This window comes from Thalassophryne amazonica, chromosome 5 (assembly GCF_902500255.1).
Source record: "Thalassophryne amazonica chromosome 5, fThaAma1.1, whole genome shotgun sequence".
In the NCBI taxonomy this organism is placed as follows: Eukaryota; Metazoa; Chordata; class Actinopteri; order Batrachoidiformes; family Batrachoididae; genus Thalassophryne; species Thalassophryne amazonica.
The window spans coordinates 53,371,325-53,392,563 of record NC_047107.1 but is presented as its reverse complement, the minus strand read 5'-3'; the positions used below and the strand labels follow the sequence as shown (position 1 = coordinate 53,392,563).

At 40.0% G+C, this 21,239-nt stretch overlaps 1 protein-coding gene across 2 annotated transcripts in view; it reads right to left on the bottom strand.

The window, feature by feature from the left end:
• Positions 1–408: 408 nt before the first annotated feature.
• The window catches only part of sgsm1a (small G protein signaling modulator 1a), a 153,355-nt gene continuing 132,524 nt past the window's right edge, over positions 409–21,239 (bottom strand). For both annotated transcript variants that reach the window (XM_034170256.1, XM_034170257.1), the window contains 10 exons: positions 21,004–21,132; positions 20,719–20,901; positions 17,821–17,898; positions 6,727–7,857; positions 6,522–6,646; positions 5,029–5,111; positions 4,779–4,888; positions 4,556–4,652; positions 966–1,133; positions 409–818 (listed from right to left, as the gene is read on the bottom strand). In XM_034170256.1, coding sequence (XP_034026147.1) covers positions 730–818; positions 966–1,133; positions 4,556–4,652; positions 4,779–4,888; positions 5,029–5,111; positions 6,522–6,646; positions 6,727–7,857; positions 17,821–17,898; positions 20,719–20,901; positions 21,004–21,132 — 2,193 coding nt within the window. In that variant the 3' untranslated portion in view covers positions 409–729. The remainder of the gene's footprint in view (positions 819–965; positions 1,134–4,555; positions 4,653–4,778; positions 4,889–5,028; positions 5,112–6,521; positions 6,647–6,726; positions 7,858–17,820; positions 17,899–20,718; positions 20,902–21,003; positions 21,133–21,239) is intronic.

The following is a 21,239-nucleotide window of genomic DNA, read 5'->3' as shown; positions in this document are numbered from 1 at the left end:
CATTCTTCCCATGGATCGAATATTTAATTCTGTGAAAGCTGGAACGTACCATTCAACTCGGCTTTGACTCATTGAATGGAACATTCCATCTTTCACCTCATGAAATATTCATACCATTGTACTCACAAACATTCATTATTTGTGTATTTGTGCATACACACAAACTAGCAGTCCACAGTACCCAGCCTTCTTGGAGAATCAGTGGGATCCTGGAAAAGGTTCCTGCTGGGGACTCAGTTCTACTGGGAAACTTCAGTGCTCACAGTGAAGAAATGATGGAGAAAGAAAAAACATCATCGGGAACAACGCAATTTTCATCTGTGAAATTTAACTAATTCATATAAAACATCAACTTTTGTAATTAGCTTATTGATTATTGATTTTACTCTTAAGCTAGTTAAATTGTCATATTTTATTTGCAATGCACTGAACAGCAGAAGTCAGTGAATGTCCTCTGGGCAGAAACCTCTTAAAGTATTGCTTGTGCTTCCATTGTGTTGCGAGGATTCGCAACGTGTCAATGTTTTCGCGTATGCTGTGTAATTTTGCAGCAGACTTGTTAGTAAATGAAATGGTTTCATGTGCTATAGGGTATATTTTTTGAGGCAGCTACCTGTTGTTGAATTGATGCAAATGCTTTTCGTATTTGAAGCATTTTCTGCATTTGCTGGAGCTGTTATTAACATGGAAGTGTTGTCTCCACCACAGAAAAGCAAACAACCAGCACAATCACTTGTTCTCTATCAGCATCTGCACTTTGCAAACCAGGTCTCTGGCGAGGGTCAAAATCTGCTTTATATTGTGATGTTCAGCCATTTCTGAAAGGTAGGGGGAATAAAGAACAAGTTTCATATTTTTACTCTATTTTTAAACCATTTCTGTTTCATATGTTCTGCTATTTCATAGTTACATGAGCTAAAATCTATTTTGAACTCCGTTTTTAAGAGAGAAGTAAAAAATAGTACCATTGAAGAACTTAATGATGTCAGTGAAGTCCATGTTGTTCTCCAGGATGATGTCCCTGTAGATCTCCACCAGAGCCAAGGCAATGAAGAGGACAAAATGACTTGAGGAGACATACTTTGCCGCCCAGATGCTTTCCCAAACAGAGAAGACATCATCGTACACCAGCTCTGGAAAACAGAGGACTAGAATGCAATCCCTGGCAAAAATTATGGGATGTTCACACAACTTTCTTACGTTGTAACAAATAAAAAAGTCACAGATATGATACAAAACCATTTTTGTTAAAAAATTCTGTCTTAGTGAAACACGCCTCAAATAAATTAAAGTGGCCTGATGGACCTGTCACTGACACCTATTGTTGAAGTATCTGTTTGCAATAAACAATAACTGAACTTCCCTCCTACCTTTCCAAGCGTGTGCCCTTGTGCTTGGATTGTGATTGTGTGCTTGCAATGAAGCTGAAATGTAAGTGTAAGTAAAGTAAGTAAGTAAACTTTATTTGTATAGCGCTTTTCACAGACAGTAGCCACAAAGTGCTTCACAGTGGTGAACATATATAAAAGATCATATAGTCAAATACATAATATAAAATGCATAAAATGCAGCAACACAGCGCAAGCTCAGTTTGGACTAGAATGCTTGCTGAAACAAATAAAATTTAAGGTGTTTTTTGAAGGCATCCACTGAGGCCAGAGAGCACTGGTCTAAAGGAAGTGCATTCCAAAGATGTGGCGCTGTGGCTTTGACGGATTGGTCTCCATGGGCTTTAAAGCATGTTTGTGGAGCCATCACAAGGATCTGCCCAGCTTTTGAGTTGGGATGTAGGGCTTGATTAAGTCAGTGATGTAGCTAGGGGCCTGACCATGTAGGGCTTGAAAAGTAAGCACCAAAATTTTAAATTGGATACAATACACAACAGGAAGCCAGTGGAGAGATTTTAAGACAGGTGTAATATGGGACCACCTGTTGGTGCTGGTCAACAGCCTCACCACTGTGTTCTGAAAATGCTGGAGGCGAGCTAACTCTTTCTTGTTTAGGCAGGTGTACAGGCTGTTACAGTAGTTTAGCCACAAGGACACAAATGCATGAATAATCATTTCAAGCTTGGCCTCAGACACAATGGGTCTGAGCTCGGCAATACTGCGCAGTCAAAAGAAGCAGTTTTTGACCAGCTGCCTTGAATGATGTTCTAGTGACATGGCTTCATCAAAGATCACCCCAAAATTCCTCAGTTTGGTTTTGGCCGAGTGGTTCAGATCACCTAAGTGCTGCTTCATGGTGGGAATGGCACTCTCTGGGGCAATAATGTGCATCTCTGTTTTTTTTGGGGTTGAGATTAAGGCTGTTGTTGCTCAGCCACTGCTTAGTTTGTGTCAAGCAGATGGTTAAGAAACTCAGTTTGTGAACTTCAGAAGCTTTAAACGAACCCTACAACTGAAGATCATCAGCAAATAGATGGTAGGACACATCACTGAACTGCTGAATTATCCGACCAAGAGAAAGAACATACAGCAAAAACAGCAGGGGGCCCAGAACAGAGCCCTGGGGCACGTCACACAGCAGGTTGCCAAGCTCGGACATAATGTGGTTGACAAACACACTAAAACTCCTACCAGCCAGGCATGAGGAGAACCACTGGAGCACTGGAGCGGACAACCCAATCAGATCCTGCATCCTGTTTATCAGGATCTAGTGATCGACTGTGTCGAAGGCCGAGGACAGGTCAAACAAGACCAACACTGTACATCTTCCTGAGTTGGCAGACATCATGATGTCACTGGACACTTTCAATAACGCAATTTCTGTGGAATGGTGTGTGGTGTGTATCATACAGAGATCTTTGCAGTGTGACACACTATAGGTCAAAGTCCTGTTAGAAGTGACTTTTCAAAAGCACAAAACTGGAAAACTGGAAAATGGCTATGAGTTTTGTTTTTTTGTTTTGTTTAATGAGATGTCTTCTTTTCTTTGTTAAGTGTGTGTGTGCGCGCACGCGCGCTGCCAAATAAATCCATAAATAATAAATAAATAAATAAAGTGTAATCAAATGTCAGGAATATATATTTAGTTTATGTACTTGAATCAAAGTTTTTGTGGTGGTGTCAGGTTTTTTCCCCCCAACTTTTTTGGTTTCTGAATTCTTTTTCAAATATCCTTCACAAACCATTGGTTATCTCTGCTATGCACAATTTGTCTTTGCTTGTTGGCACTTGGTTTCTGACTGATAACTGGAACATAGACAAAGAAGCATAAAATTGGCACCTCCATCCAATTTTGGTGGTGTAGGTAAATCCATAACAGAAAAATGAAAGTGACTGAGGTACTTTTGATTGAGATATAATGCAAAATGTACACCAAATGGACATTCAATATTAAATTCAAATGTCCACAAAATCCACAATCTGGTGGGGCAGTTTTATATTTAGTTAAAGCATAGATTGATTGATAAGAAATTAATGACAATACATAAGTGTCAAACAGTTTCCAAATATTTACCTGGTACAATAAACACAAAAGTCACTGCAATGTCATTCATTACAGGTTAAACAGCAGGCTATCAATAGGTTAGGAATGTGACTACTTCACCAGGATAAATCCCAACTCTTTACAACAAATGAAGCAGATTTGGTAGCGTACAAAAGATGTGTCCCTAACTTACACGGGCCTGACGGCTGAAAGTCTCCTCCGAAAGACTAGGTAATTGGAACAAAATACCTTGCCCAAAGGTATAACTGTTGTGAACAGGACTCGAACAGGTACCAACTTAAAATCTAATAAAAAGATTAATCTCTTTAAGAAAACTTATAATGCGCAAATGTGAAACATCTCTAAACAATGTCCTAAGATCAGGAACGTCATAAAAATTCAGCAGAACGTGAGCAAAATCAACACATTCAAGCAGGACATGCTTCACTGTAAGTACGCAGTTACACAGTAAACAATAAGGCGGGGCGACCGCTGCAAGTAAATATGCATGTGTCAAGTGTGAGTGACCTATATGAGCGCGGGTCAACACAATGTCTTCCCGTCGCTTAGCTAGCGGTAGAAGATTAAGTGATTCAATGAGCGGTTGATGTTGATGAAGTTTATTATTGGGATAGAGATCCCATAACTTTTGCCATATGTTTCTAAAATAATTGTTAATCTTTGGCTTTAGATCCGTGTAGGGTAAGTTTATTTCTGTTAACATCGCATAGCAAGAGCGTCTTTTGCCAACTTGTCAGCTTTTTCATTCCCCTTAATGCCTGTTTGACTAGGGATCCAGGCAAATATTACTTGCTTACCTAATGTACTGATGTTATACAACGTTTCCAAAAGCTGAACAATAAGTGGATGTTTATAAATTTCGCCCAGCAAAGCTGTCAAACTAGAAAGAGAGTCTGTATAAGTTAAAGCATAGAAAATCTGCTTTAACTGCTGTTGCATGGACAGGCTTTTATATTAACTAACAGCAGCAGTGAAGAAGAGCATCACAAAAAGCCTTATCAGCTGCATATCTTGTTAGCAGGTCACCGTGAGCTTCGACATTTTATCAGCTAACAGTCTAAAGCCAAATCGGTCTCCTACTCCTCTAATTGTAACTGTTTACCTCGCTTGAAATCTAGAAGGAACCACCGATAGCAGAAGTAGAAGTGGGTGTAATCTCCATTCTGGTGCATGAGCTCAAAGAGCTCAGAATCCAGAATCTAAACAGATCAGAGAAGTTGCAGAATAAGAAATGAGGAGACACAATGTGGTGGAGAAAAGTGAGAACAACATGGTTACTGAATGGATTCAAATATTGTATATCAATGTGTCTATGCTGACATCACCTGGATTAGTGAGCGCATGTTTGCAAAGTGAGTGTCCATAGCGCCTCCGTGTGGAAAGTTTTGATTCATCCTCTTCATGAGCTCTGTGAAACAGCTGAAGGCCATGGCTTCTGAAAGGTTGCACCGGAGAAAGAAAGACGAAGTGACACAGTGAGTGGGCTAAACTCTTTTGCTGTTTGACCAGTACGGTAAAAATACACCAAATATCAGCGATGCAGGAAACACGATGTGATGCATCGTGTTGACTCACCATCATCCAGGATGACTAACAGAGGTGCTAGCAGATCGCACATGCCCTGCACATAACCGATGTCAAGATGCCTCCAGATATAGCTGAAAATTGCACAACCAAGGAAGTCAACTTATTCCTCTATAGTTGAAGGAGTTACATTGTGTAAAATCTTTTTTTTTTTTTTTTTTTTTTTTTTTTTTTTTTTTTTTTTAAATCAAGCAGATATAGTTAGTGCTTCGTGTGAAACAGCCATAAGGTCTCAATTCTTTGACAGTGTAGGTAGAAAATTCACCAGAAAAAGCTTGTTTTAGACCACTGCATTATATGTAGCAAAACTACACTGTATTAGGAAAAAACAAAACAAAACATGCAGTCAGTATGAGTGACCCTGATCTTGTGATACAGTATGGTCCCTTACGTGACTTGAGTCGCTATGACAATTGGTAGTATTCTGAGTGTATCCAAGCACAAGAATTTATTACATTTATTGAGCCTGAACATTACAGAACAGAACTTCAGATGGCTAAAATGAAGCCATCTACTCTCTTTTACCTCTTAGTGGCTGGTTGCTGTATTACAAGATCTAGACATGATCAAAATTTGAAGTACGCATAAAGTAATTTTTCCCTTTAAGATGTCTCATTTTTAGCAACTTGATTGGCTGTTGGTGAATATTCATCCTTGATGTCTGTAGTTCAGGTGATCATATATTCACCACCGAGCGCAAAGCACATCTGCACCACGTCATAACTGTAATAAAATTCCAGATGGCAGCACAGTGGATTAGTGGTTAGCACTGTTGTTTCACAGCAAGAAGGTCCTGGGATCGCTTCCCACATGGTCTTTTCTGTGTGGGGTTTGAATGTTCTCCCCATGTTGGCGGGTGCCCCCTCTATGTGCTCTGTGTTCCTCCCACTTCCAAAGACATGCAGGGTAGGTGAAATGGTGACTAAACTCACTGTGAGTGTGAATGAGTCTGTCTACGGTGCATCCGAAAAGTATTCACAGCCTTATTCCAAAATGGATGAAATTAATTTTCCCCCCTCAAAATTCTACACAAAATACCCCATAATGACATTTTTGAAAATTTGTGCTCAGTTTTTAAGAAACATCTACTCCACACAGATTTACCACAGAGTGCTATACTGTATGTTTTTCTTCAAAACTGATGTAAATAAAGTCCAAGACATATTCAGTGACTTGGAAATGTTCATGTATCCATCCCCTGACTTGTCTTAACAAAACTGGCAATAAAACTGATTGTTATACCTATGCAGCATCTTGGCTTTTATATTTTTTTTATTAATTTATATCAAGTTGTAGAGATTTGCTTTGAGTTTGAATTTAAGGAGGATAACTTTAGAAATATTTACACTGAGAAGTCTGATTTACGTTTTGTATTTGAAATGGCATAAACAAGTTAAAATGTCTGAAATACGAAGGGGCCCAATACGTTTGGAGGGAAGTGTATAAGGTGAATGATAATGTTTGACCTTCATTGTGTCCGCTACCTGCACATTATGTTTCGCAGTTTCTCCAGATTGGCAGGACTGAAGTACCAATAGTTCCTGTCACAGCGTTGGACATCCTTTTCAATGCGGTGCAGATTTAACGTATACAAGTCCAAAAGTTCTGGCTGAAACAAACAAATAATGCATATATTTTAAAAAGTACATTATATGATGTTTATAAGATATTTGAAATAGGTGTGCATACAGAGAAGGTGCTCCCTGCAGATTCTTGAGGGGTCACTTTGTTTTTAGTGTCTTCAGACTCAGCCAGAGAGTCAAAATGGGGGTAAAGACTCTCCATCTCTGGCTCATCTGACAGCATGGACTCAGTACCTTCTGGGCTAAGATTTCCCTGCTCCTTCTCCATCCTGAGTTCCAGGTTCGGGACTGACTCTTCAGAAGAAGAGGACATTTCACATTGTTCATTCCTACTCCAAGGCACCATGGAAACTTTGGCTTTGGGGATCTCCTCCATCTCTATGGCTGAGGGAGACTCATCTGATTCAGTCGTGTCCTGCACCTCAGTTTTCTGATAGGTACTGTAAGCTTCCCTTGAGCTCAAAGCCCTGCTGTTTGCTGAGAAGTTTTTATTGACTTCACTAGCTTGTTTCTCTTGCGTTTCCACCATTCCCTTGACTTTTTTATCCTCCTCCATCAGTAAAATCTCTTTTGTTGGCTTACTATCCTCTGATTTTTGTATTTGGTCAAATTTCACAATCTGCTTTCTCTCAGGCTCACTACTTACTTCCAGTGGCTTCTCTACAGTCTTCTCAAGAACATCTTTTTTAAGTACTTGTTCAACAAGTGAGAGGTGTTCTCCTTTGGCTTCTGTTGTCCCTGCTGATTTTTCTTCACTAATTTTTTCAGGACTGATGTTAGTCCCAGACTCTTGAATATTTTCTTGTATTTCAGACTTCAGATTTGCATCTTTCTTGACTTTAATGTGTTCTTCTTCAACTGGTTGGCCCACCTTGTAATTGAGCACCTCAGTCTTTTCTATTCTTTTGGTCACATCTTGTGACTCCTCCTCCTCCTGTTTGATCTGGCTGTCGATATCCATTGGCAGGTGAGGCTGAGGAGGTTTGACTGGGCTCAGTGGTGCAGGAGGTGCAGCAGCAGGTCTTGAATTTGTATCAGCTGCAGCACTTTCCTCTGTGCTGAATGAGCCATCAGACAGGCCAGATGTGATGGAGAAGTTGCGTGAGGAGGGATGTCCTGAGTCAGGAGAGCTCGTTCCATTCTGTAATGCGCCACTTGGCATTTTAGGCACCTGTTTGGCATCTTCATTCTTGGGCTCTGTCTCAATCTGATCCACCTCTTCAACAGACTCAAACACCTAAAAAAAAAAAAAAAAAAAAAAAAAAAATGAAGCCAAAAGGGAAGCAAGCTAGTCCAGGTAAAGGACCGGAAAATGTGAATTAGTTTGTCATTGACCAAAGCCGATTTTTAGACAACAAGGCAGTCAGTGGCACTACGTAATGCCAATACAGGTTGTGCAAGTTCCACTGTTTTCAGTAAGAGGCTGATGTGAAAATTATGGATTTTTTTTTTTTTTTATCTCAACGAGCAGGAATTATGGGCAGCAACAAACAGATTACTTATCTGCAGAGTCATTTGGATTTAAACAAGCAGTTTTTTTAAACTCTTCCATGAGTGTCAGAGTTTTCTGCTTTAATATAAATGCTGTGCAAAATGTTTCAGTGAAGTATATTATTCAGTGATAGGCACAGCTAACCAAAAAGTAAGCTTCGATAACAGACACTCAGCTAACTGAAAAGTTATCTTTTATAAAGCTAAACCGATAAACCACCCACAAATTTATCTGAAGCTACAGCTAACCGATAACTTTCAGTATTGTCTCCGGTACACTTGCAGCTACTAACAAGCTGATTTCGACTTTTAGCACCACGATTGCTTCTGGTAGCATTAAAGGCGACTACAGATCCAAACAATGACTCAGCACTTCTGTCTTTGAGCGCCCTGCCCACTGCTGGAAGCTCCTGTTTACTACATAGCTTGTAGCAGTGAAACAGTTGAGAGGAGCAGCGAAGCTCAACTCTCTACTCAAAAGTAGAGGCGGGCGGATCGATCCTAATATCGATAATATCGATACCAACGCTGGTATTGATATTGAATGATCCTCGTGTAAAAAGATCGATACTCAAGCTTTTTTCTCTCCCGCACACACTGACTGCTGCGCACGTAGATTCATCAAAGTCTACTCTCTGTTTGCAAGAGCAGCGCTGCGTCACGCAACATGGAGCAGCTCACCCTTCCCCCTCTGGTCTTTTGTTGTTGTGCAGTCACGTGGCTCAGCGGCGCCAGACAATTTTGTTGTGGTGTGTTAATTTTGTTGTATTGTGGTTTGTCAGCACTCTACCTCAGGAGATTTTGTTTTAAGTTGTGTTGAGTGATATTTTTTAAACAAAAATGTTGATTGTGATAATAAAGTATTTCGTTGTCACGTACAATGTTTGGTGAAATTCTAACCTAGGTCTTTTGCATGCTTTGGATCTATGAAGCTTAAATATGATAAAGTATCGGTATCGGTGATACTGGGCCTGTATTTAGTTGGTATTGTATAAATACCAAAATTCCCGGTATCGCCCACCTCTACTCAATATCAATGTTGCTGTGAGGCGGTGGTCTTGGAAAATAAAGCAGTGCTGACTTATGGTTTTGATTTATAAATAAAATTAATACAGATAGAATAACTCCATTAATGTCAGTTCTGTCATTTGTACAAAGTTAAAATATAACACATATCTTTTAATTTTAAATAATGCACTAATTCTGAAGTTTTATAACAAACACAGATGCCAAAGGGATTATGGGTAAATGAGCCTCTGCTAACACTGATTGGTTGACTCATTCATTCTATGTAAAAACAAGTGGTGGGCAGAATTCCGATAATCCGATAATTATCAAAGATAATGTTTTCATTATTGGTTTATCTTTTCAGATAACTTTATAAACCATTATCGGACTAATTATCTTCCGATAAAACTTCAGCCATGACATTAATTTAAATAACTTGTCTAAAATTAGTTTGGTTAAAATTTTAACCATAAGTTAAAACTGTATGCCTCTGGATGACTTGGGTGATATATATAGGGTTAAAAAAAGAGCTTTTTTCTTTTCTGTGACCAGTTCTCCTTTGTCTGCAGAGGATAGAGCAGTTTCTTCTGGAACCAGCTCTCCTCTGTTTACAGAGAATAGGACTGCAGATCTATTACAAACATTTAACAGGTAAGTACTCAACTCGTTTTAGATTTAATAAATGTTTGTAACTGTTAAGCTTTGTTCACCACGCCTGCAAAAATATGTTAGCAGTCTAAAAATGATCAGACCAAAACTTATCGGAAGATAATTGGTCCGATGATGGTTTTCAAAGTTATCTGAAAAGCTAATCCGATAATGAAAACATTAGCTTCGATAATTAGTGGTTAGCGGAACTGTGCCCACCACTGATATTATTGTTAATGTGGTTAATATTGAAAACTGACTGTACATATCACGTCATGTCATTTTTTATTTTTTCTGCTGCAGAAATAAAAAAGCGCCACCTGAAATTAAACCATTTTTTGATATGAAAAGTTTATTAAATTCCCACTTAATTTAATTCCATGACCCCTGGCATATTGAACAAAGTAAAAAAAAAAAAAAAGTTTTCAAGACGTTTTTCCTCATCATCCATTTGTCTTGTACTCTTATTGTGAAAGACTTGTGCAAGAAACAGGAAATGTTCTGTGACAATGTGGCTAACTTTGTACTGTCACTTAATGAAGGATCTACTATCAGTTTGTGTTAGTTTTTGTCCAACAAAAGCCCTTTTTCCATCAAGCAAAATGAGTTCCTTATCACTTGATGGCTGCAAAGTTTGTCAGAAAGTTTTGTGCATGTTCAGAACTTTGAGGGGAGTTCAGATCTTTCCTGCTGCCTGGATGTTTTTTTGCTGTTTTGAAGCATGAGAGAGGGGGACACAGTGAGGAACATGCAGCACTGGACCGAACATGGAGAAAACTGACTTCAAATGTTGACAGTCAGCGACAAACTAATGTTCTGCTGTTTTCAGTGACAGACTGGTGGGTAAATTATGGCTTTTTTTTTATCTTAACACGCAGGAATCATGGACAGCCACAAACAAATTATTTAACTGCTGGGCCATCTGGATTTAAACAGGTAGGACCTTTGTTAAGCTTCCATGAGTGCCGGAGTTTCTGTTTTAATATAAACACTGTGTAAAATGTTTCAGTGAAGAAAACTATTGCCCGTGCGGTTAATATTGAAAGCTGACCTACAGTTTTTTTTTGTTTTGTTTTTGCTGCGCCACACATCAGCTGACAAGGAACACAATTAATAAATGAGAAAATGATAGGGAAAAAACAAACACAGATATGTGATTTATTCTTTATTGTGAGGAAATCAGGTATTTTGTAATAGGCGGTCTGAGAAACATAATATGTGGCCGAATTTGTGCACTTCAAGCAGAATTTTGTGCAGAAAGTCCAGTAAACTCGGACGCCCGAACACGGTACTTTTCGGAACTTTAATATTTCTGTTAAAAAACTTTTTTTGGGGGGGGGGGGGGGGGGGGATAGAGCTTATGAAATATTTTAGTATTTTGAGACACACATTTTCTATTTTTTGGAGCTGAAGGCAGTACTTAGCAAAAAAAAAAAAAAAGATTCTTGATCCATTTCAGTTTATATGTTTAGATTCAGTTTATATTCAGACTAGTAAATAAATGGTAAATGGACAGCATTTATATAGCGCTTTTCCATCTGCATCAGACGCTCAAAGTGCTTTATAATTATGCCTCACATTCACCCCGATGTCAGGGTGCTGCCATACAAGGCGCTCACTACACACCGGGAGCAATAGGGGATTAAGGATCTTGCCCAAGGGCCTTTAGTGATGTTCCAGTCAGGCAGGGATCTGCTGATCTCTAGCCCAACACCTTAACCACTAGACCATCACCTAATAAGTTTTTTTTTGTTTTCACTCAGGGCTGCCACAACAGATCCAAGGTGGATCTGCATGTTGATTGGCACATGTTTTACACTGGATGTCCTTCCCAGTGTAACTCCCCATTACACAGAGAAATGTGGTAGAGCTGGGGTTTGAACCGGGAACCTTCTACATTGAAACCAAGTGCACTAACCACTTGGCCACCCCCTCTGCTATATGTAATGAGACTAGAAGATATAAAATTTTCAGTTTTTGATACTGGTGTCAAAAATATTGCACTTTTTCATGACATTCTAATTACGGTGCATCCAGAAAGTATTCACAGTGCTTCACTTAAATGGAGTAAATTTTTTTCTCCTCAAAATTCTACTCACAACACCCCATAATGACAACATGAAAAAAGTTTTTTGAAATTTTACAAATTTATAAAAAGTAAAAAACTGAGAAATCACGTGTACATAAGTATTCATACCCTTTGCTCAGTATTTTCTTGATGTGCCTTTGGCAGCAATTACAGCCTCAAGTCTTGTTGAATATAATGCCACAAGCTTGGCACACCTACAGTGAGGAAAATAAGATTTGAACACCCTGCGGTTTTGCAAGTTCTCCCACTTAGAAATCATGGAGGGGTCTGAAATTTTCATCTTAGGCGCATGTCCACTGTGAGAGACATAATCTAAAAAACAAAAACAAACAAACAAAAAAAAAAAATCCAGAAATAATGTATGATTTTTTTTAATAATTTATTTGTATGTTAATGCTGCAAATAAGTATTTGAACACCTACCAACTAGCAAGAATTCTGGCTCACACAGACCTGTTTTATTTTTATTCTGCACTCTTTACCTGTATTAATTGCACCTGTTTGAACTTGTTACCTGTATAAAAGACACCTGCTCACACACTCAATCAATCACACTCCAACCTGTCCACCATAGCCAAGACCAAAGAGCTGTTTAAGGACACCAGGGACAAAACTGTAGACCTGCACAAGGCTGGGATGGACTACAGGACAACAGGCAAGCAGCCTGGTAAAAGAAAACAACTCTTATGATTATTTATTAGAAAGTGGAAGAAACACAAGATGACCGTCAATCTCCCTTGGTCTGGGATTCCATGCAAGATCTCACTTTGTGGGGTAAGGATGATTCTGGGAAAGCTCAGAACTACACAGGAGGACCTGTTCAATGACCTGAAGAGAGCTGGGACCACAGTCACAAAGATTACATTAGTAACACATGATGCTGTCATGGTTTAAAATCCTGCAGGGCAGCAAGGTCCCCCTGCTCAAGCCAGCACATGTCCAGGCCCACTTGAAGTTCACCAGTGACCATCTGGATGATCCAAAGGAGGCATGGGAGAAGGTCATGTGGTCAGATGAGACCAGAATAGAGCTTTTTGGAATCAACTCCACTTACCATGTTTAGAGGATGAGAACAACCCCAAGAAAACCATCCCAGCCGTGAAGCATGGGGGGTGGAAACATCATACTCTGGGGGTTCTCTTCTGCAAAGGGGACAGGATGACTGCACTGCATTGAAGGGAGGATGGATGGAGTCATGTATTGCAAGATTTTGGCAAGCAACCTCCTTTCCTCAGTAACAGCAGTGAAGATGGGTCATGGCTGGGTCTTCCAGCATGACAATGACCCCAAACACACAGCCAGGGCAACTAAGGAGGGGCTCCGTAAGAAGCATTTCAAGGTCCTGGAGTGGCCTGGCCAGTCTCCAGACCTGAACTCAATAGAAAATCTTTGCAGGGAGCTGAAACTCCAAACCTGAAAAATCTAGAGAAGATCTGTATGGAGGAGTGGACCAAAATCCCTGCTGCAGTGTGTGCAAACCTGGTGAAAAACTACAAGAAACGTTTGACCTCTGTAATTGCAAACAAAGACTACTGTACTGTACTGTTAATGCACTTGGTTTCAGTGCAGAAGGTTCCGAGTTCAAATCCCACCCCTGCCACATTTCTCCATGTAATGTGGAGTTGCGTCAAGAAGGGCATTCGGCGTAAAACCTGTGCCAATTCAACATGCAGATCCACCTTGGATTTGCTGTGGCTACCCCGAGTGCAAACAAGGGAGCAGCCGAAGGGATTTACTTACAAGTGGGCTGCCATGTGCCATTTAGTAGAGAAGCTTGAATCTTCGACTGGACTGGGTTGCTTGACACAAGGACGTTTCGCTTCAAATCGCAGAAGCTTCCTCAGCTAAAATTCTTGCTCTGGTAATCTGACTAGTCTTGAATCTTGTAATCTTTCTTCTCTACAAGATTCAAGACAGAAGTCAGACTACCAGAGCAACAATTGCAGGTTAAAATGCAACTGATCCACTTCAGTGGCCCTTGTGCGTGTTGTCTCATGTGGAATTTGTGCGCTTCCACAGAGATCTGTTGCTTTTTTTGACATATATGCTGGATTCTGAGCAGCTTGCTGTCATATTTCCTCACTGTTCATGTGCACTAAGTGACACAGAGAGAGAGAGAGAGAGAGAGAGAGAGAGAGAGAGAGAGAGAGAGAGAGAGAGAGAGAGAGAGTGGACAAAACGAGCTAAATATTAAATGGTTAATTTTTCACGGTTGTCAGTTTGATTTATCTTCTGTGGGTGCGCATGTGTGTGCATGCATGTCCTCATCATTCACAGGCAGTGTCAGCTAAATCTGCAGAAAGGTGACATCACTGGACAAATAACAACTTTCACTGGACATTTAATGGCTGGGAAACAACTGACAGCCATGAATATAAAAACAGATTTTAAAAAAACCATTGCTGGGACTGAAAAAAGTTGATGACTGTTGTTTTCTTCAGAAAACTGTCCTCTTTTGACTGGAGCTCCACATGATGTTCTGAGTCAATTCTGGATTATACAATTCATAGAAAAAAAGACAACATTCCACACGAAGCGTTACAGGCAGATGCTGTCAGGGGCATAGTAGTGGAGCAAAAAAAACAAAAAAACAAACTCACATATGCACGCATAATGCAAACTGAATGTGCACATACAGGATTCATTTATTATTAGGATTAATTTGATATTTAGCTTGTTTTGTCTTCCATGGTAACATTTTTAATAATTAGTGTGTGATACAGGGTGTCATCATAACAAGGGGAAAAAATAAAGTCAATTTTCACTTTTCTTATACTAAAATTAGTTAATACTATTTAATATAAAATGAATGTAAGCCCATATTGATTTAACTGCACAGCAAAGCCTAATAAATAAGAATAATGATGATAACAGTTTCCTCCCCCCCTAAAGTTTCTGATGAGCAGAGCCCTTGCGGACAAAAGTCGCGATTAATTACATGAAACAACAAGTCAACAATGTAAAAATGGACTAAACTGTCTGGTGCCCAGGAGAGGAAAAACAAAAAGAAGATTCAAGGAGGAAAAATGGGACCAATTGAGGTATAGTAAACATAATATGAATGACACTTTTTTTTCCCGCATTGCATCAGTGTCAACGTGTCTTTATCCATGGTTTGCTAATTCCTAATCCTAAGGCATTTCGGGGTGAAGTTTGCCTAAACTGACCCAACCCAAAATAAACTGTGTTTGGTTGAGGTGGGAATAATTGGAAGAGACTTTGAGAGGAGTTTCTCCCCGTCATTGCCCTGCCTTGGTCAACAGCAGGGCTGAGCAAACCAACACCGACCCATAACAAACAACACACACACACACACACAACACATAGGCCGGCCCGGTACATAAAACATATATATGAAAGCAAAACACGAGGGAAAAGGAGAGAAAAAACCCTCATAGCCGCTGCATTACACAGCGGCAATGAGGAAAAAAATCCCCATCAGCACAGAAAAACAATAATCACACAGACAAAAACAAGGACACAGGACGACAACCGAGATTTGAAAAGGTCCAGTTTATCAGAACACTCCAGAGGCAGCCTGTTTGGCGCTGTCAACGGCCTTGTCCGACAATCCTGGAGGGGGAGGGGCAGCCCTGAGCAGTCCGAGCAGTCCTGAACAGTCCTCACAGTCAACGTCAGAGCTGGAGAAGCTGAGGGGAGGGGGGAAGACCAGGGAGCGAGGCTTAAGTGTTGATCTTCTGAGGAGGTTTTATCACAGCGACCTTGAAGTGCAGCTGTATTTGGGGAAGCCAAATGAATAGCCAGATTAGCAGACGCCTGAAAGATTCCACAGTTCTGAGAACAGAGTGGCTCTCAATGCATCTGAATGTAGAATGTGGTCTTCACAGACGGTCAGAGCGGGTTTCCAGGGCTGCAATTCTATTCGAGATGATTTCTAACGCTGCGCAGCCACTGCCTTCCCAATTGAATCAATCATGTAGGGCAGCCTGGAAGGACCAATCAAAGCTGCTTCCACTTTTTTGATTTTCCGGTAAACCTGCATAGAAAGCCGGTCACCACCAAGCCGAATATGTACACATCTTCGACGTCCTCCACAGAAAGCATGTAAAGGCACATGACCTGCCATCTCCTCCACGAGTCCATCACGTAACCCATCACATGCGTCCCGGCAGGACAGGTCGGGTCCTCCGCCCCCGAATGTCTTGTAGAAAAAAATAGTGTCAACTGCATTCAGAGACCACTTTAACAGATCCATTTTTGTCGTTTTCCAGAAGAGCAAAGCTGCAGCCCACAGACAACACGCCACAGAAGCAGGAAAGATAAGGAGAGAGGGAGAAGAGAAAAGTGCGTCCGTCTCGGCCGAGTGCAAGCTGGCAAAAAAAAAAATCTTTATTTCTTTATCTTAATAAAGACAACAGCGTGGTACCGTTACAGAAACGCAAAGGGTTCTGCACCAACTGTAATGATGAATAACTGTCTACATGTTCTGTCAGTTGGAACGTTTTATGCTGGTTCTTGTAGTTTGCTTGTTAAAGCTTATTAATGCTTGTTAAAATGATGTCAATAAGTGTTTGTGATGTCTAAATTAAGAAGTAACATGCTACGCTGTGAGTGAATGGTCGTTATGGGTAGCTGGCAGACTCATCATCACCACCTAGTATTGCCACTCATTGCATTTATTTTTCTCATCCCACTGCTGTGGGATGAGAAAACAAGCACCTTGATTTCTATTTCACAAAATTAGATTTTCTTCACTTTCTAAGGGGTTACAAGTAACAAACAGCTATTTTGTTACTATATATGGTTAATGAAGTGCGTTTCTGAATGCAAATGACCTTGAATGTGCACGAGCATGTGCTTTAGTACATGTGGGATTTATCAACAGCTGACACTGATATGTGTATGACCAGCGTCAGCCTTTTTGATAAATCTGGGTTTCTTTGTACTTATACATGCTAAATTTTGTTTATATGACAGCATTCAGAACCTTTTCTACACACAGCTTGATAAATGAGGGCCCTGGACTATGGACAATATGAACATTTGATGGTTGAGTTAGAAATTGAGGCTATTTCAAGGGACAAGACAAGAACTTCATACTGCATTTCCTTATGAAAAAGGAGATTAGCTGACATGACACATCCAACATGATTCTTTCTGGCATTTTTGAACATGCCTGAAACTTCATGAATGCACCCCATGAAACTATGTTTGGAAGACCATGTTTCTGCTGCCACATACTGAGCAAGTACACTGTCAACCAGATATCCTGCCAACTCATCCCATCATTGGTTGGTTTAAGGTTCATGAGAACGTAATTAATTTACTTAGTAGCAATGTGGAGTTGCAGCAGTTTCTCTGCATAGCTTCCACACATCTTTTTTCCCCTATCAAATGACTGCATTTATATAGCGCTTTACAATAATGCCTCACATTCCCCCAATGTCAGGGTTCTGCCATACAAGGTGCTCACTACACACCGGGAACAACTAGGGGATTAAGGACCTCGCCCAAGGGCCCTTAGTGATTTTCCAGTCAGGATGGGATTTGAACCAAGGATCCTCTGGTCTCAAGCCCAACGCTTAACCACTAGACCATCACCTCCCCATCCATTGGTGGACAAATTTCTCTCAGTAATCTTCTTACAGGCCAGTGTTTCCAGTTGTTTATCCCAAGATAAACAAAGTGCTTGGACAAGTAAACAAGGCCAAAATAAGTGATCTGTCAGAAGAAGGCTGACTGTGCACATTTACTGATTTAAACTTTTGGTTCAGCACATAATGTAGCTTTGCTCAGATAAAAAAACAATAACAAAATAAATAAATACAATGACAGCAGATATGTTGTTAAACTTAGACCCAATATATATTAGAAAAAAAAAATACAGTCAAAGGCATGACAATAGCAGCGTTTTGAATGGAACTAAACCAACATATGTTGTTAAAAAGCAGTTTTTGTGTGTTAAAATATTATGGGTTCTCTGCAGGTGTCACAGCTTTCATACCTGTGTACTGTTGCTGGAATCACTCTGCAGGTGTGCCAGGCTCTGTCTGTCTGAGCTGCAGCTCTGAGACGATTGAGACTGGGTATAATAAATAAATAAAGACAAAATATTCTCTCAGGATAATCACAACCATTTGTCTGACAAATCTCAAATATCACCGGACAGGCATAACATCTGCACTGCACATCTCTGCTTCAACAAGGAAGAAAAGGCTATTGATGCGATGATAAAACACTGGTTTTCCTGAAATGACCAGCAATGTAGAATTCTATATTTACTCAGTGCAAAACTGTGAAAGTATCAGCTGATCATGAGAAGAATATTAGATTTTCTCCTGTCATCCATCCGTTCGTGGGAGACAATGATGTAGCTCAGTGGTCTCCAAACTATTCCAGAAAGGGCCAAGAGGGTGCAGGTTTTCTTTGCAGCCACTGACTGCAGCCACTGACTCATTGATGAACTCATCCCACCTGCTCCAAGTGATGTTAATCAGTGAAATCACCTGCTGAAGTCAGTGGCTGCAAAGAAAACCTGCACCATCTCAGCCCTTTCTGGAATAGTTTGGAGACCACTGATGTAGCGTCTAGTCTGAGTTAGTTTCTTGCTTTTTTTTGTTGTTGTTTGCTTAGGGGGGTGTTTTTTTTTGTTTTGTTTTTTTTTTTTTCAGTTCAATTTGAATTTATTTCATTTATATAGCACCAAATCACAAAAAGCTGCCACAAGTAAGGTCTAACCTTACCAACCCCTAGAGCAAGCACACAGGCAACAGTGGTAAGGAAAAACTCCCTCTGATGATTTGAGGAAGAAACCTCAAGCAGACGAGACTCAAGGGGTGACCCTCTGCTTGGGCCATGCTACCGACACAGTTGACAAAACAAATATACAGGAAATTTTTGTCTTTTCTTTTATTAGGTTTTATATAACACCTAAATAGATCCTTTTCATTTGACTGGTGAGGGAGCTTAGTTTAAAAACAAACATGGCGGGGTCTGTTTTGGTGACAGACAATGATTTGAACGAGCTTATTGATAGTGCTCATTCAACTCCCAAAATTAAACAACTAAATAAATAAAAACTTAATCTAGTATGCTGTAAGCCACCTGAAGGCATTTGCAGTATACGCTGAGACGTCTCTAACTTAAGTAGAAGTGCTGTCGTGATTTTTTTGCTGGACTGAGGAAAGCAGACGGCAGTCTGTACACGAAGAAGTCAATGCACGGCATCAGGTACAGACTACATCGCCATTTTAAGACTGTGAGAGATGTTGATATTACCAAAGCTAACAAGTTTAATTTTAGATTGGATTGTTAGTTAAAGTTCATGTTGGCCTGTTTGGAACCTCTTGACGTCAAAGGACCAGTGACGCACACCACAATGTAAGTCCCTTTTCTCTTTTTTATAAATTAATAAAATATCAATTGACAAGGATCTATTTTAGGTGTTATATAAAACAAATAATGAATGTTTTTCATTCATAAAATTGAAATAATTTTTCATGAAATGAAAGATGAAATGTTCTTTTGAACTTGGCTGCTCCTTGTTGAATGAAACATTATTTGTATATTGGTGCAGAAATGTCTTTTCTGATCTTCAAATTAATGAGTGATTTTTTTTTTTTTTTGGTCAGATTTTTCAAACACTGCTGATTTATACTGTTAAACTCGGTAAAGAAGAGATACAGTGAGGCAAATAAGTATTTGATCCACTGTCTATCTTGCAAGTTTTCCCACCCACAAAGAATGGAGTGGTCTGTAATTTTTATTGTAGTTACACCAACTGTAAGAGGTACACATCAACATCACTGTATATTAGTGCTAGTAACAGGAGCACTAAGACAGGGATTCATTGTTAATCTTGCCCGAATGGTTGCAGATATCCAGAAAATGTGTTTTTTGGATTATAGTGAAGTCAGTACATGATGTTTTAATAATCTCATGACATCACATATCATGTCATGATAAATGATTAGCTCATTAACATAAACACTGGTTTATCTTTCTAGCTTTATTGGTTGTGGAGACATTCCAGTTACAAATCTTGTGGGGAAAAAACACAAGTGATAGTTTAGCCTTAATGTGTATGCTTAAAGCAATATGCAATACAGTCACAAATAACAGAAATAGTTTTAGAAATGATGAGCTCATACAAACTGCCAAATTATTATTGTTCCTGTTTTTTAATAATGATTTTATTGTAGCCTTCGGCACAGTAAGCAGTATATGTAATGACTATTAAAACTGATTAATTTAACAGGCAGGTGCAAGGCAAAGGTGTGGTAAAAAAACAAGCAGGGTTCAGATGCACAGAGAGACAATGTTACCAAACAAGGTCAAAACGTGGCTAGGCAAAACAGCAGTGTGTGTGTGTGTGCACAAATCAGTCAGAGCGGGTCGGAGCGCAGTCTGGGTATTCGGACAGCTGTCCTCCGCAATTCTTATTCCCTCCCAGATGCACAAATTGTGGTTTTGTTGACTTTCTGCCTGATTCAGCTTGGCTTATGCTCATTCATAGTAAGTCTGATGGGACCCTTAAGTTTTTAGTATCACCACAACCACATGCTCAAGTGTAGCAGCCACCATTTGCCATTATCTGGAGACTGGTGGTTGTTGTATTTATGTGTCACTTAGCACAATTCAGTCAATTTTATTTTGTCGCACTATGACTGGCAGAGCAGCTTGAAAAGGTATGAAACAAATAAGCCCTGTACTGAGAGCACAATGATCAACACATCCTCTGAGGTATATTCCAATTTATGCAGACCATTAGAGCACAACATTGCACCTTGTATAAATCGAAAGACCAGATGTTTGGTAATGCTCAGAGTCTTTGTGCACAAAACTAATATTTCCACTTGTGGTGGTTGCACTAAGCAGGCCCTGTTGTGGTTTTTGCTGTCACCTCATTGCTGATAGTGGAGTCGTGATGGCTCATCATCTGACTGGTGCCGTCCATGCTCACCACAGAGGAGCATTTCGCTAATGCTGCAGCGTGCTGCTCCTTCTCTCTCTGTCGAACAATTTCCTCACAGCCAACCCATTCACACATGGTTTTCTGGTAACACTGTCTGACCTGATCATCCACCTGTTGGTGACAATCAGAAGGTCAGTAGAAAATGTACCCACCCCCCCGGATCATTTTTTTTTTTTTTTGGAAACCAAAGTTGTATAATTAAATTCCACACACCTCCTTCCTTTCCGACTCAGACATTCCAAACTGGTAATGGCCCAGGAGGAATGGCCACACTTCCTTACGCAGTGAAGGGTCCACGCCACCAAAGTACACCAGACGAAACAACTCCTCCTCCTCATATGTCTGAAGACAGAAGACAAGGACTTTGGACTTTGAGTAAATCTCAATGTTTCTTTATGCTTAAAAACATTTTGGTATCATGGTGGTGTCGATGCGGATCTGTAAAAGCT